Below are 15,699 nucleotides of genomic sequence, written 5' to 3' on the forward strand. Positions count from 1 at the left end.
TTTTATTTCCAGGCTAAACTGCCAAAAACTCACCTGTTTACGAGACAAAACATCTACCAATGATTTGTTGTTACTGGAGAAACTCTGTGTTAGATAATCCAAGGTAGATTTGATCATGTAGGTGTTAAAACAAGGGGGGTTAGGCTCCGGCTCTATGTCTCTACAACAGAGGTACAAAAAAGAAATGTACCATCCAGATTATCAGAACATGGATTTAATATGCCTTACATTTGTTCAGATTAGCACTTATATCCACGGGCCAGAGTGGCTGAGTGCTTAAGATGTTGCCCTCCACCTCTGGGTTGTGAGTTGAAATCCCATGTGGTACTGATCACTAGTCTGTGGCTTTTTTCTGTGTACTCCAGTTTTCTACCACCTCCTTAATCTGGCATGTCCTTAAATGACCCTGGCTGTTAATAGGACCAATCTAACCAAACCAAACATTCTGATAAGAGTTTGGAGTTACAAAATTAAATGCAATCATTAATGAATATACCACATATACCTCCAATTTTATCTGCCTGACAATTATAACTCTATCAAATCTTTGTTTGCTTTGACAATCAAAAACAATAATCATCTTTCAAACAATGACTACATCTCATGTACAATAGAGTGAATGTTAGGAATCAGCATCAAGGCATTTGCGAGGTCCTTATAGCCTTCACAGTTGATAGGTGTTGTGCTGACACAAAAAAGACTTTTTTAAGGAAGACTTGGTAGTACAGTGTATATGTAATTTCTGTATTTCAATGTCTGTAGGATTTTGATGGTACCTGTGTGTATATTTTTATTTATAATTTCTATACGTTTGCTAATACTCACCTGATAATGCCTGTCTGTATAAACTCGTCTGTATCCGTGTCATATAAACACATGAGGATGTTGACAACAATCTGATCTAGGTTACTTACGATAGTTGTTTCTAATACCTACAAAGAAAATCGGGGTAAAACAACTCTTACTTAAATGGACAATTCAGTCTAAGAGAACATTAAAATTTGTACACATATCAGAAAAAACCCAGTTCTAATGGAAATTAGATCAGCCGGTTTTACTGTGATATGCCAGAAAAGCCCATGATGGTGGAATGCATATGAAACGTTCAAACTCGTTTTAAACTCTGACAGTAGTGTGTTTACCTTACTAGGTGAATTGTCTTGCCTAAAAAATCATTTTATCAGCTCCTCAGTGGTTATGTAGTTAATTTGTTTGATGTGCATGACTTTGTCTCTGGTATGGGTACAGCAAACATATTGCACCTGCTTAATCGTATTGATCAACGATTTGTAATTACAACGGTATCAATTAAAATACTAAACAATGACGTGGAATTTGTCAATATTTTATGTTATATGTTTCATAAGAAATGTAGAACAGTACATTTATGCCATATTTTGCTTCTTGGTTATGTAAAAGATTTAGCCTGAGTGAATTGTCCCTTTAACTCAAAATTAAACACAAATTCAGTTTTTTGTTTAGACCATAAAAGCCTATCAAACAAATTTCATTGTTTTTATCTTTGTTGTTTCATAGCATCCATGAAAACAACGAAAAGATTTAAACCAAACAAAATATAATTATTATAAAGTTGAACAGAATGTCAATGAAGATATGGACAATATCAGTTTTATTATGATCGTAAAAGATGTTTTGAACCAAAATTACAACTGAACATGGAAAAGGCTGAAGATGCTACTGATCTGAAGCAATAACTGCAATAGCCTTTCTGTTTTTTAACAGGAAAGTTAGAAAAGAAGAAAAATTTCTTTAAAATTTTTGCTTATACCTCTCTTGTGGCCTCCTGTGACAATAAGTCGTAGCACTGTGTAGCATGTGCCGTCCTCCGTCGTACTGTCTCGTCTCCCGACGCCTCACCTAAACGTGTAGCAGCGAACAAAGGCAGGATGTGGACCACTACTTTAGGGATACACATCGTCAAGGTATCTGTCCAGTTACCTCCCATAGCAACCACTATCTCCTTGGCGTCAGCCATGTTCTTCTTCATTATCAGTTCTGGTATGATGACTTTGAAATGGTCTCTATAGTAACAGGAGACATCATATTTGAACATTTATTTTAAGACTAAGTTACTTGGACAATTAATCATGAATCTTATGTAGCCTAGTGAGCACATAGACTAAGTTACTTGGACAATTTATCATGAATCTGATGTAGTCTAGAGAGCACATAGACTAAGTTACTTGGACAATTTATCATGAATCTGATGTAGTCTAGAGAGCACATAGACTAAGTTACTTGGACAATTTATCATGAATCTGATGTAGTCTAGAGAGCACATAGACTAAGTTACTTGGACAATTTATCATGAATCTGATTGATGTAGAGAGCACATAGACTAAGTTACTTGGACAATTTATCATGAATCTGATGTAGTCTAGAGAGCACATAGACTAAGTTACTTGGACAATTTATCATGAATCTGATGTAGAGAGCACATAGACTAAGTTACTTGGACAATTTATCATGAATCTGATGTAGTCTAGAGAGCACATAGACTAAGTTACTTGGACAATGTATCATGAATCTGATGTAGCCTAGAGAGCATTTAGACTAAGTTACTTGGACAATTTATCATGAATCTGATGTAGCCTAGAGAGCACATAGACTAAGTTACTTGGACAATTTATCATGAATCTGATGTGGCCTAGAGAGCACATAGACTAAGTTACTTGGACAATTTATCATGAATCTGATCTAGCCTAGAGAGCACATAGACTAAGTTACTTGGACAATGTATCATGAATCTGATGTAGCCTAGAGAGCACATAGACTAAGTTACTTGGACAATTTATCATTAATCTGATGTAGCCTAAAGAGCACATAGACTAAGTTACTTGGACAATTTATCATGAATCTGATGTAGCCTAGAGAGCACATAGACTAAGTTACTTGGACAATTTATCATGAATCTGATGTAGTCTAGAGAGCACATAGACTAAGTTACTTGGACAATTTATCATGAATCTGATGTAGAGAGCACATAGACTAAGTTACTTGGACAATTTATCATGAATCTGATGTGGCCTAGAGAGCACATAGACTAAGTTACTTGGACAATTTATCATGAATCTGATGTAGAGAGCACATAGACTAAGTTACTTGGACAATTTATCATGAATCTGATGTAGCCTAGAGAGCACATAGACTAAGTTACTTGGACAATTTATCATGAATCTGATGTGGCCTAGAGAGCACATAGACTAAGTTACTTGGACAATTTATCATGAATCTGATGTAGCCTAGAGAGCACATAGACTAAGTTACTTGGACAATTTATCATGAATCTGATGTGGCCTAGAGAGCACATAGACTAAGTTACTTGGACAATTTATCATGAATCTGATGTGGCCTAGAGAGCACATAGACTAAGTTACTTGGACAATTTATCATGAATCTGATGTGGCCTAAAGAGCACATAGACTAAGTTACTTGGACAATTTATCATGAATCTGATGTGGCCTAAAGAGCACATAGACTAAGTTACTTGGACAATTTATCATGAATCTGATGTAGAGAGCACATAGACTAAGTTACTTGGGCAATTTATCATGAATCTGATGTGGCCTAGAGAGCACATAGACAAAGTTACTTGGACAATTTATCATGAATCTGATGTAGCCTAAAGAGCACATAGACTAAGTTACTTGGACAATTTATCATGAATCTGATGTAGCCTAGAGAGCACATAGACTAAGTTACTTGGACAATGTATCATGAATCTGATGTAGCCTAGAGAGCACATAGACTAAGTTACTTGGACAATTTATCATGAATCTGATGTAGAGAGCACATAGACTAAGTTACCTGGACAATTTATCATGAATCTGATGTAGTCTAGAGAGCACATAGACTAAGTTTCTGGGACAATTTATCATGAATCTGATGTAGTCTAGAAAGCACATAGACTAAGTTACTTGGACAATTTATCATGAATCTGATGTAGCCTAGAGAGCACATAGACTAAGTTACTTGGACAATTTATCATGAATCTGATGTAGCCTAGAGAGCACATAGACTAAGTTACTTGGACAATTTATCATGAATCTGATGTGGCCTAAAGAGCACATAGACTAAGTTACTTGGACAATTTATCATGAATCTGATGTAGCCTAGACAGCACATAGACTAAGTTACTTGGGCAATTTATCATGAATCTGATGTAGCCTACAGAGCACATAGACTAAGTTACTTGGACAATTTCTCATGAATCTGATGTAGAGAGTGTAGAGAGCACATAGACTAAGTTACTTGGACAATTTATCATGAATCTGATGTAGTCTAGAGAGCACATAGACTAAGTTACTTGGACAATTTATCATGAATCTGATGTAGCCTAGAGAGCACATAGACTAAGTTACTTGGACAATTTATCATGAATCTGATGTAGTCTAGAGAGCACATAGACTAAGTTACTTGGACAATTTATCATGAATCTGATGTAGAGAGCACATAGACTAAGTTACTTGGACAATTTATCATGAATCTGATGTGGCCTAGAGAGCACATAGACTAAGTTACTTGGACAATTTATCATGAATCTGATGTGGTGATCTAGAGAGCACATAGACTAAGTTACTTGGACAATTTATCATGAATCTGATGTAGCCTAAGAGAGCACATAGACTAAGTTACTTGGACAATTTATCATGAATCTGATGTAGTCTAGAGAGCACATAGACTAAGTTACTTGGACAATTTATCATGAATCTGATATAGCCTAGAGAGCACATAGACAAAGTTACTTGGACAATTTATCATGAATCTGATCTAGCCTAGAGAGCACATAGACTAAGTTACTTGGACAATGTATCATGAATCTGATGTAGCCTAGAGAGCACATAGACTAAGTTACTTGGACAATTTATCATGAATCTGATGTAGAGAGCACATAGACTAAGTTACTTGGACAATGTATCATGAATCTGATGTGGCCTAGAGAGCACATAGACTAAGTTACCTGGACAATTTATCATGAATCTGATGTAGAGAGCACATAGACAAAGTTACTTGGACAATGTATCATGAATCTGATGTAGCCTAGAGAGCACATAGACTAAGTAACTTGGACAATTTATCATGAATCTGATGTGGCCTACAGAGCACATAGACTAAGTTACTTGGACAATTTATCATGAATCTGATGTAGTCTAGAGAGCACATAGACTAAGTTACTTGGACAATTTATCATGAATCTGATGTGGCCTAGAGAGCACATAGACTAAGTTACTTGGACAATTTATCATGAATCTGATGTGGCCTAGAGAGCACATAGACTAAGTTACTTGGACAATTTATCATGAATCTGATGTGGCCTAAAGAGCACATAGACTAAGTTACTTGGACAATTTATCATGAATCTGATGTGGCCTAAAGAGCACATAGACTAAGTTACTTGGACAATGTATCATGAATCTGATGTGGCCTAGAGAGCACATAGACTAAGTTACTTGGACAATTTATCATGAATCTGATGTGGCCTAGAGAGCACATAGACTAAGTTACTTGGACAATTTATCATGAATCTGATGTAGCCTAGAGAGCACATAGACTAAGTTACTTGGACAATTTATCATGAATCTGATGTAGCCTAGAGAGCACATAGACTAAGTTACTTGGACAATTTATCATGAATCTGATGTAGCCTAGAGAGCACATAGACTAAGTTACTTGGACAATTTATCATGAATCTGATGTAGAGAGCACATAGACTAAGTTACCTGGACAATTTATCATGAATCTGATGTAGTCTAGAGAGCACATAGACTAAGTTTCTGGGACAATTTATCATGAATCTGATGTAGTCTAGAAAGCACATAGACTAAGTTACTTGGACAATTTATCATGAATCTGATGTAGCCTAGAGAGCACATAGACTAAGTTACTTGGACAATTTATCATGAATCTGATGTAGCCTAGAGAGCACATAGACTAAGTTACTTGGACAATTTATCATGAATCTGATGTGGCCTAGAGAGCACATAGACTAAGTTACTTGGACAATTTATCATGAATCTGATGTGGCCTAAAGAGCACATAGACTAAGTTACTTGGACAATTTATCATGAATCTGATGTAGTCTAGAGAGCACATAGACTAAGTTACTTGGACAATTTATCATGAATCTGATGTAGCCTAGAGAGCACATAGACTAAGTTACTTGGACAATTTATCATGAATCTGATGTAGTCTAGAGAGCACATAGACTAAGTTACTTGGACAATTTATCATGAATCTGATGTAGCCTAGAGAGCACATAGACTAAGTTACTTGGACAATTTATCATGAATCTGATGTAGTCTAGAGAGCACATAGACTAAGTTACTTGGACAATTTATCATGAATCTGATGTGGAGAGCACATAGACTAAGTTACTTGGACAATTTATCATGAATCTGATGTGGCCTAGAGAGCACATAGACTAAGTTACTTGGACAATGTATCATGAATCTGATGTAGTCTAGAGAGCACATAGACTAAGTTACTTGGACAATTTATCATGAATCTGATATAGCCTAGAGAGCACATAGACAAAGTTACTTGGACAATTTATCATGAATCTGATGTAGTCTAGAGAGCACATAGACTAAGTTACTTGGACAATGTATCATGAATCTGATGTGGCCTAGAGAGCACATAGACAAAGTTACTTGGACAATTTATCATGAATCTGATGTAGTCTAAAGAAGCACATAGACTAAGTTACTTGGACAATTTATCATGAATCTGATGTAGAGAGCACATAGACTAAGTTACTTGGACAATTTATCATGAATCTGATGTAGAGAGCACATAGACTAAGTTACTTGGACAATTTATCATGAATCTGATGTGGCCTAGAGAGCACATAGACTAAGTTACTTGGACAATGTATCATGAATCTGATGTAGTCTAAAGAGCACATAGACTAAGTTACTTGGACAATTTATCATGAATCTGATGTGGCCTAGAGAGCACATAGACTAAGTTACTTGGACAATTTATCATGAATCTGATGTAGTCTAGAGAGCACATAGACTAAGTTACTTGGACAATGTATCATGAATCTGATGTGGCCTAGAGAGCACATAGACTAAGTTACTTGGACAATTTATCATGAATCTGATGTGGCCTAAAGAGCACATAGACTAAGTTACTTGGACAATGTATCATGAATCTGATGTGGCCTAGAGAGCACATAGACTAAGTTACTTGGACAATGTATCATGAATCTGATGTGGCCTAGAGAGCACATAGACTAAGTTACTTGGACAATTTATCATGAATCTGATGTGGCCTAGAGAGCACATAGACTAAGAAATGCTTTGAGGATATCATACAAACATAAATGACCTTTCACAATGATCAAAATACACATTAATGACCTTGATAGCAATAAAAAGTATACCATAGACAGTTAATAATATAATAAAAAAGTATACCATAGACAGTTAATAATATAATAAAAAAGTATACCATAGACAGTTAATAATATAATAAAAAAGTATACCATAGACAGTTAATAATATAATAAAAAAGTATACCATAGACAGTTAATAATATAATAAAAAAGTATACCATAGACAGTTAATAATATAATAATAGACACAAAAGATGTAAATAAAACGTTTGTTTACTTGTAGAAGATCTGTTTAGTTTCACAGAAGGCCATCTGGTGAGGGAATTCTGTGACAGGATAGCCGAGTCCCAGCCACTGGTGGAGTAGATAGGGAAGGTGATCGGCCATGAAAGCATGGCCGTTCTTAAACTGGAGGATCTTGGACACTTTCTTGATAATCTACAATAGCAGAGATCTTCTATCAGAATAGTCACCAAAACATTTCTAAAAGTGAAATTGTAAAAAATATTTTCAAAAGAAAACTCTGATTTAAAATAAAATGTCATGTACTTAGATAAATAGTCAAAATTGTTTTAAGAGACCTTCCAAAGGAGATTGAAAAAAATAGGTCACATATGACAGTTGGTCTCTTAATTGAATCACCCATTTCGAAACAATTAAATACATGTATCAATGTAAATTGTGGGACATGTTTTGACAGTTTTGTTGTACTAAAAACAGTCAAAATAATAGGAAATTATTAAATATATAATATATCACATAATCTAATACATCTTTTAATTATGTATTTAATTTTAGGCACTTTTATTTTTCAATTATCGATTTATTTTTTATTTATCTTTCTGTTTTTATTCATGAATAAGATTAAAAATTTCTAAAACAAATATTTGTTTAGGCCTACCACTCATAATTAGCTACCAAATTACAATGTATTTAAAAGCAGAAAAAATAAAAATAGTTTTTAATGTTTTTTTTTTATTATTTTCTTTTATCATTTTATTCATTTATTTTATAGATAAAAAAAATGGAAAAAAAAATAGTGTGAAAAAAATAATTAAAAAAAATCCGGAAATCAGCTATTTCCGACTCCTCTGTTACTATCTCCCAAAATGGCTGCCATCATGCTTAGCTACACTGATACATTTTCAGTACCATATTTCTACATTCATGTCGTTCTTATGTGAGTAAATCATTGTTCATCATTATTTTAGTTGGTTTTGGAAGTGATTATTCTTTATTATTCTTTTATCACAAACATCGTGGATAAGTAGCACATTTTCCTTGCAATATCCAGCTCAGACATGCAGACGGCTTCGGCCATCGGTACCGAAGCCGAGAGACTTCATGCATGAATAAGTGCTAATTTATGTCAAAGTGAACACCTCGTGTATATAACCAAGCCATATGGATAGCTCTTTTGTCTTGCCTTAATGGGGCTGGGTTGGAAGCCCTACAGGATAGTTAACTGGCTTGGCTTTATATATGAATAGAAGACAAATGCATGTGTGATTTGGGTCGTTAAATACAGAACATCGAGTGTCGTTGGATCCTAAAAGTATGGTCGCTTGTCGCATAAGACAGACGGTCGTTTAATACAGATGGATTATATAGTAATTTTCGCTGGGAGGAATAATTTAGGTCGTTTAAGACAGAAGGTCGCTGAATTCAGAAGGTTGCTAAGGCAATTTTGACTGTACAGTGTGCTGACTAATAACAAATTTAGACTGATTCAGTCATGTAAATATCATACATTTTGTATCTGCTTGATTTCCACATCATTTTCCTTGATTAGCTGACACAAAGCAAACAAGGCTTTCTTCTCACACACAGGACTGATACACATGATGTTTCCAAGGGCCGTCAGCACACTCCCTGTCCTGTTCTCGCGCTCATCGTGGGCTCGCTCTGGAGTCAGTCGGCCCTGTCAGGCAAAGTACCAAACATGCTTTACTGCTCTAATGATCTTTTATGTATATTAAGTCATGTTTAAATTAAAATGCAGATCTTGTTCATCTATGTAATCTGGATGTCACAAAGACTAACAATAATTGAATGGTTTACGCATTTTTTCATTATCACGTTGTAGAAGTTTTATGCACTAAAATTTTCTTCAATGACAACAAGGATGTAATTGAAATGAAGAAATGGAAAGGATTTAATCAAGCTTTCTACATGAACCTCCGTAGTATGGCCTTTACTGAACTATACTCTGCAATACAGAAGTAGGATGGAGTCAGACCTCCACTTAGTAATGCTATGGAAAGCATCAAATAAAATCTTACCTGAATGTCTAAACTTTCATTGATGATCTCGTAGATTTTATCAAAAGCCTTGTCCTGCTCCACTCTGTCACGAGGAATCTTTTTCTTCTGACCCACAGTAAACATCCTGTGAAAGAGACAATTGTTTATACATGTACATATGGTATTTTTATATGAAACTGTAAATGAAGACAGAATTCTGAGGGTTGTCTTCCACTTGCTCTCCATTTTTTGTGTTGTGACTTTGAGGCACACACATGCTTTCCTTCATTTAATTGGCCAAATCCTACCTTGTATTTAAACAAGAGGCCCATGGGCCTTAACGGTCATCTGACTATTAGTACAATACAACATAGTCGTTTAAAGATTTTAGCCTATTTGACCTCTGTGACCTTGATTGAAGGTCAAGGTAATTCATTTGAACAAACTTGGTAGCCCTTCATCCCAGCATGCTACATGCTCAATATCAGTACCCTGGACCTTCTGGTTCTTGAGAAGAAGTCATTTAAAGATTTTAATCTATTTGCCGCCCGTGACCTTAAATGAAGATCAAGGTCATTCATTTGAATAAACTTGATAGCCCTTCATCCAAGCATGCTACATGCCCAATATCAGTACCTTTGGCCTTCTAGTTCTTGAGAAGAAGTCATTTAAAGATTTTAGCCTATTTGACCTCTGTGACCTTGATTGAAGGTCAAGGTCATTCATTTGAACAAACTTGGTAGCCCTTCATCCCAGCATGCTACATGCTCAATATCAGTACCCTGGGCCTTCTGGTTCTTGAGAAGAAGTCATTTAAAGATTTTAGTCTATTTGCCGCCCGTGACCTTAAATGAAGATCAAGGTCATTCATTTGAATAAACTTGATAGCCCTTCATCCAAGCATGCTACATGCCCAATATCAGTACCCTTGGCCTTCTAGTTCTTGAGAAGAAGTCATTTAAAGATTTTAGCCTATTTGACCTCTGTGACCTTGATTGAAGGTCAAGGTAATTCATTTGAACAAACTTGGTAGCCCTTCATCCCAGCATGCTACATGCTCAATATCAGTACCCTGGGCCTTCTGGTTCTTGAGAAGAAGTCATTTAAAGATTTTAGTCTATTTGCCGCCCGTGACCTTAAATGAAGATCAAGGTCATTCATTTGAATAAACTTAATAGCCCTTCATCCAAGCATGCTACATGCCCAATATCAGTACCCTTGGCCTTCTAGTTCTTGAGAAGAAGTCATTTAAAGATTTTAGCCTATTTGACCTCTGTGACCTTGATTGAAGGTCAAGGTAATTCATTTGAACAAACTTGGTAGCCCTTCATCCCAGCATGCTACATGCTCAATATCAGTACCCTGGGCCTTCTGGTTCTTGAGAAGAAGTCATTTAAAGATTTTAGTCTATTTGCCGCCTGTGACCTTAAATGAAGATCAAGGTCATTCATTTGAATAAACTTGATAGCCCTTCATCCAAGCATGCTACATGCCCAATATCAGTACCCTTGGCCTTCTAGTTCTTGAGAAGAAGTCATTTAAAGATTTTAGCCTATTTGACCCCTGTGACCTTGAATGAAGGTCAAGGTCATTTATTTGAACAAACTTGGTAGCCCTTCATCCCAGCATGCTACATGCCCAATATCAGTACCCTGGGCCTTCTGGTTTTTGAGAAGAAGTCATTTAAAGATTTTAGCCTATTTGACCCCTGTGACCTTGAATGAAGGTCAAGGTCATTTATTTGAACAAACTTGGTAGCCCTTCATCCCAGCATCCTACAGGCCAAATATCAGTACCCTGGGCCTTCTGGTTCTTGAGTAGAAGTCGTTTAAAGATATTAGCCTTTTTGACCCCCGTGACCTTTAATGAAGGTTAAGGTCATTCATTTGAACAAACTCGGTAGCCCTTCATCCAAGCATGTCACAGGCCAAATATCAGTACCCTGGGCCTTCCGGTTCTTGAGAAGAAGTCGTTTAAAGATTTCAGCCTATTTGACCCTCGTGACCTTGAATGAAGGTCAAGGTCATTTATTTGAACAAACTTGGTAGCCCTTCATCCCAGCATGCCACAGGCCTAATATCAGGTCTCTAGGCCTCTTAGTTATTCACAAGAAGTTGTTTAAAGGATTTTAGCCTATTTGACCCCTGTGACCTTGAATGAATGTCAAGGTCATTTATTTGAACAAACTTGGTAGCCCTTCATCCCAGCATCCTACAGGGCAAATATCAGTACCCTGGGCCTTCTGGTTCTTGAGAAGAAGTCGTTTTAAAGATTTTAGCCTTTTTGACCCCTTTGACCTTGAATGAAGGTCAAGGTCATTTATTTGAACAAACTTGGTAGCCCTTCATCCCAGCATCCTACAGGCCCAATATCAGTACCTGGACCTTCTGGTTTTTGCGAATAAGTTTTTTAAAGAATTTTAGCCTATTTGACCCCTGTGACCTTGAATGAAGGTCAAGGTCATTTATTTGAACAAACTTGGTAGCCCTTCATCCCAACATGCTACATGCCCAATATCAGTACCCTGGGCCTTCTGGTTCTTAAGAAGAAGTCATTTAAAGATTTTAGCCTAGTTGACCCCTGTGACCTTGAATGAAGGTTAAGGTCATTCATTTGAACAAACTTGGTAGCCCTTCATCCAAGCATGTCACAGGCCCAATATCAGTACCCTGGGCCTTCTGGTTCTTGAGAAGAAGTCGTTTAAAGATTTTAGCCTATTTGACCCTTGTGACCTTGAATGAAGGTCAAGGTCATTTATTTGAACAAACTTATTAGCCCTTCATCCCAGCATGCCACAGGCCTAATATCAGGTCTCTAGGCCTCTTAGTTATTCACAAGAAGTTGTTTATAGGATTTTAGCCTATTTGACCCCTGTGACCTTGAATGAAGGTCAAGGTCATTTATTTGAACAAACTTGGTAGCCCTTCATCCCAGCATCCTACAGGCCAAATATCAGTACCCTGGGCCTTCTGGTTCTTGAGAAGAAGTTGTTTAAAGATTTTAGCCTTTTTGACCCCTGTGACCTTGAATGAAGGTCAAGGTCATTCATTTGAACAAACTTGGTAGCCCTCCATCCCAGCAACCTACAGGCCAAATATGAGTACCCTGGGCCTTCTGGTTATTGAGAAGAAGTCGTTTGAATAAAAAGTTTACGCACGGCGCACGGCGGACGGCGGACGGCGGACGGCGACGACGACGGACGGTGCATGATGACAATAGGTCATCCTGACCCTTCGGGTCAAATCCTACCTTGTATTTAAATAATCCAAATCCTACCTTGTATTTAAGTAACACTAACAGTTATTAAGATGTAAAAACTGGTAGACTTACTGTATTATACTCTGGGCAGCATACATCCTCACAGAGTGAGATGGATCTGACAGGTACTGCATGAACTCTATATCTGCAGGTAAGTTACCTGTATCCTCGTTACCTCCAGGTGTGGACAGGTGGACCCACTTCTTTTCTGGATCAATCTTAAATATATACGGCCCGTTTTTACAACATCATCGACAAATAGGAACACGAGATTCCAGAAATATGCTTTAATATTGAATAAAATTTAATATAAGTGACAAAATATTGTTCTATTTGTCATTTTCAAACTGAAGATTTTATTGATGATGTGAACTTACCTGTAGGAGCTGCATGATACATTTGGCTATGGCCAGCCTAACTTTACTGCAATACTGCTCATCCTGTAGCTTCCTGACAGAAAACGAAAGGCATTTTACAATAATTATTTTCGTCAAAAGATAAATTCACAGTCCCCTTGACTAATACAAAGACATCAGTAATGAAACAACTCAAAACTTTATAAGCTTAGAGTGTAAAAGAGGATATTTCTGTATGTTATTAATTTCCTGTCAAATACATTTTTAAACAAGAGGCTCATGGTGCCTGTATAGCTCACCTGGACATTGTAGCAATTATGGTGAAAGTAAACAGTTGTTCCAATGTATACATGTTTTAATTTATCATATAGGATTGTTCCTCTTCAAGATTACTTATATTGATTTAAAACCAAATTATTACTTCTTGCATTGAGTGCCACCTCAGCCTCATGAATAAGATGCCAGTATATAACGCTGTCTGTACACAACTCCATAAAAAATATATATATATATTTGACATACTATAGAATTTGACATACTAGTATTTACCCTTTTTAATCAAGGTTGAGCATGATTACATCTACTCACTAGTTGTACTGTTGACAATGGAATTTCCCAGTACATATTTTACATGTATAGTTGCTTGATAAAGACTAAAGAAGATATTGCAAGCAATTCAAATCCCCTCTCATGCATCTTTGTGATTTAATCAGGTCAGATGGCAACTAGACCAATTAAAAAATATTCTTATACTCAACTGCTACAGTCAAGCCTCTTTATCTGAAAATCTTAACTCTCAGACCTCACTTCACTTGAGCCAAATGTTTTGTTTAATTTTATTCTTTGTGTACTTTATATCTCAAAGTTTCTTCATGGTCCGATTGACTTTGAGATAACAAGATTTCATAGTATGAATGAAGTGTGTGATCAAGATCAATTTTCAAAATAACTTGTCTCAGCAGTGCTTGCCTTCAAAGATGTTCTATGTTCACGTGCAAGGATACTTTGCCAATGTATGAAGCTTAATTAAAACTCTTAAAAATGGTGTCACTTACATGATGGCAAAATGTTAACTTACAATAACATTGTATATGGAACACTTTATCCCCTAACCTGACTTTGTCATGACGAGGGTTCAATTATTAGAATTTTGGCACTGAGTGAGGCATAAAAACATAAGACAAGTTTTAGAATGCCAAAAGGAAAAAACGCATATTTGAAAATGTAGGCAGGATATTTCTAAATATATATATGGTTAAAGCCATTCAGTGCTTTATAATAAATAGTGAATTAACAGAATCATCTCTAATTCCCCTATTTGGCCCTGCCCCTCTGTCACTATTTATGCAAAATTCTATCCCCATCCCACCCCCAGGAGTTGTTTTTTTACCAAATATGGTATAAATCTATTCGCTGCTTTATGAAAAGTAGCATTTAAAAAGGCCCTGGGGGGTCAGGGTCACCATTTATGCAAAATCTGATTCCCTTCCCCAAAGGATGTTTCCGACCAAATTTGGTTAAAATCCATCAAGTACTTTATGACTAGTAGCCATTTAAAGGAATTTCCTCTATTTCCCCTATTGGACCCAGCCCCTCCGGCCCCAGAGGGGTCAGGGTCACCATTTATGCAAAATCTGATCCCCTTCCCCAAAGGATGTTTCTGACCAAATTCGGTTAAAATCCATCAAGTACTTTATGACAAGAAGCAATTTAAAGGAATTATCTCTATTTTCCCTATTGGGCCCAGCCCCTCCGGCCCCAGGGGGGTCAGGGTCACCATTTATGCAAAATATGATCCCCTTCCCCTAAGGAAGTTTCTGACCAAATTTGGTTAAAATCCATCAAGTACTTTATGACAAGTAGCCATTTAAAGGAATTTCCTCTATTTCCCCTATTTGGCCCTGCCCCTTTGGCCCCAGGGGCGTCAGGGTGACCATTTATGCAAAATCTGATCCCCTTCCCCAAAGAATGTTTCTGACCAAATTTGGTTAAAATCCATCAAGTACTTTATGACTAGTAGCGATTTAAAGGAATTTACTCTATTTCCCCTATTGATCCCAGCCCCTCCGGCCCCAGGGGGGTCAAGGTCACCATTTATGCAAAATCTGATCCCTTCCCCAAAGAATGTTTCTGACCAAATTTGGTTAAAATCCATCAAGTACTTGTGATTTAAAGGAAATGTTGATGGACAGACGACGGATGGACGGACGACGGACACTGCACCATGGCAAAAGCTCACCGGCCCTTTGGGCCAGGTGAGTTAAAAACTTTTTACAACATAGTTTCATACATATGCCAAATATCAAATGCGCGAAAAATTGTTGTGCTAAAATATCCTTCACATAATTAGTGTAAGTTTCCCCCTCATGTAAATTTCCCCATTCACAGTAGTAGAAATAAGTTTGCAGAAGTAGATGCTTTGTTAAGAAAATATAAATAATTGTGGTAGATACATTATTGAATAAATAAGTTGATTGTAGTA

The 15,699-nt window shown here is 36.7% G+C and overlaps 1 protein-coding gene across 3 annotated transcripts in view; it reads right to left on the bottom strand.

Annotated features, from left to right (window-relative positions):
* LOC138332824 (serine-protein kinase ATM-like) overlaps positions 1 to 15,699 on the bottom strand; it is a 69,876-nt gene that overhangs the window by 38,979 nt on the left and 15,198 nt on the right. For all 3 annotated transcript variants that reach the window (XM_069280783.1, XM_069280790.1, XM_069280797.1), the window contains 8 exons: positions 13,239 to 13,311; positions 12,934 to 13,079; positions 9,643 to 9,748; positions 9,111 to 9,281; positions 7,638 to 7,798; positions 1,790 to 2,042; positions 826 to 932; positions 34 to 160 (listed from right to left, as the gene is read on the bottom strand). In XM_069280783.1, coding sequence (XP_069136884.1) covers positions 34 to 160; positions 826 to 932; positions 1,790 to 2,042; positions 7,638 to 7,798; positions 9,111 to 9,281; positions 9,643 to 9,748; positions 12,934 to 13,079; positions 13,239 to 13,311 — 1,144 coding nt within the window. The remainder of the gene's footprint in view (positions 1 to 33; positions 161 to 825; positions 933 to 1,789; positions 2,043 to 7,637; positions 7,799 to 9,110; positions 9,282 to 9,642; positions 9,749 to 12,933; positions 13,080 to 13,238; positions 13,312 to 15,699) is intronic.

The sequence above is a fragment of the Argopecten irradians genome, chromosome 1, assembly GCF_041381155.1.
Source record: "Argopecten irradians isolate NY chromosome 1, Ai_NY, whole genome shotgun sequence".
Classification (NCBI taxonomy): domain Eukaryota; kingdom Metazoa; phylum Mollusca; class Bivalvia; order Pectinida; family Pectinidae; genus Argopecten; species Argopecten irradians.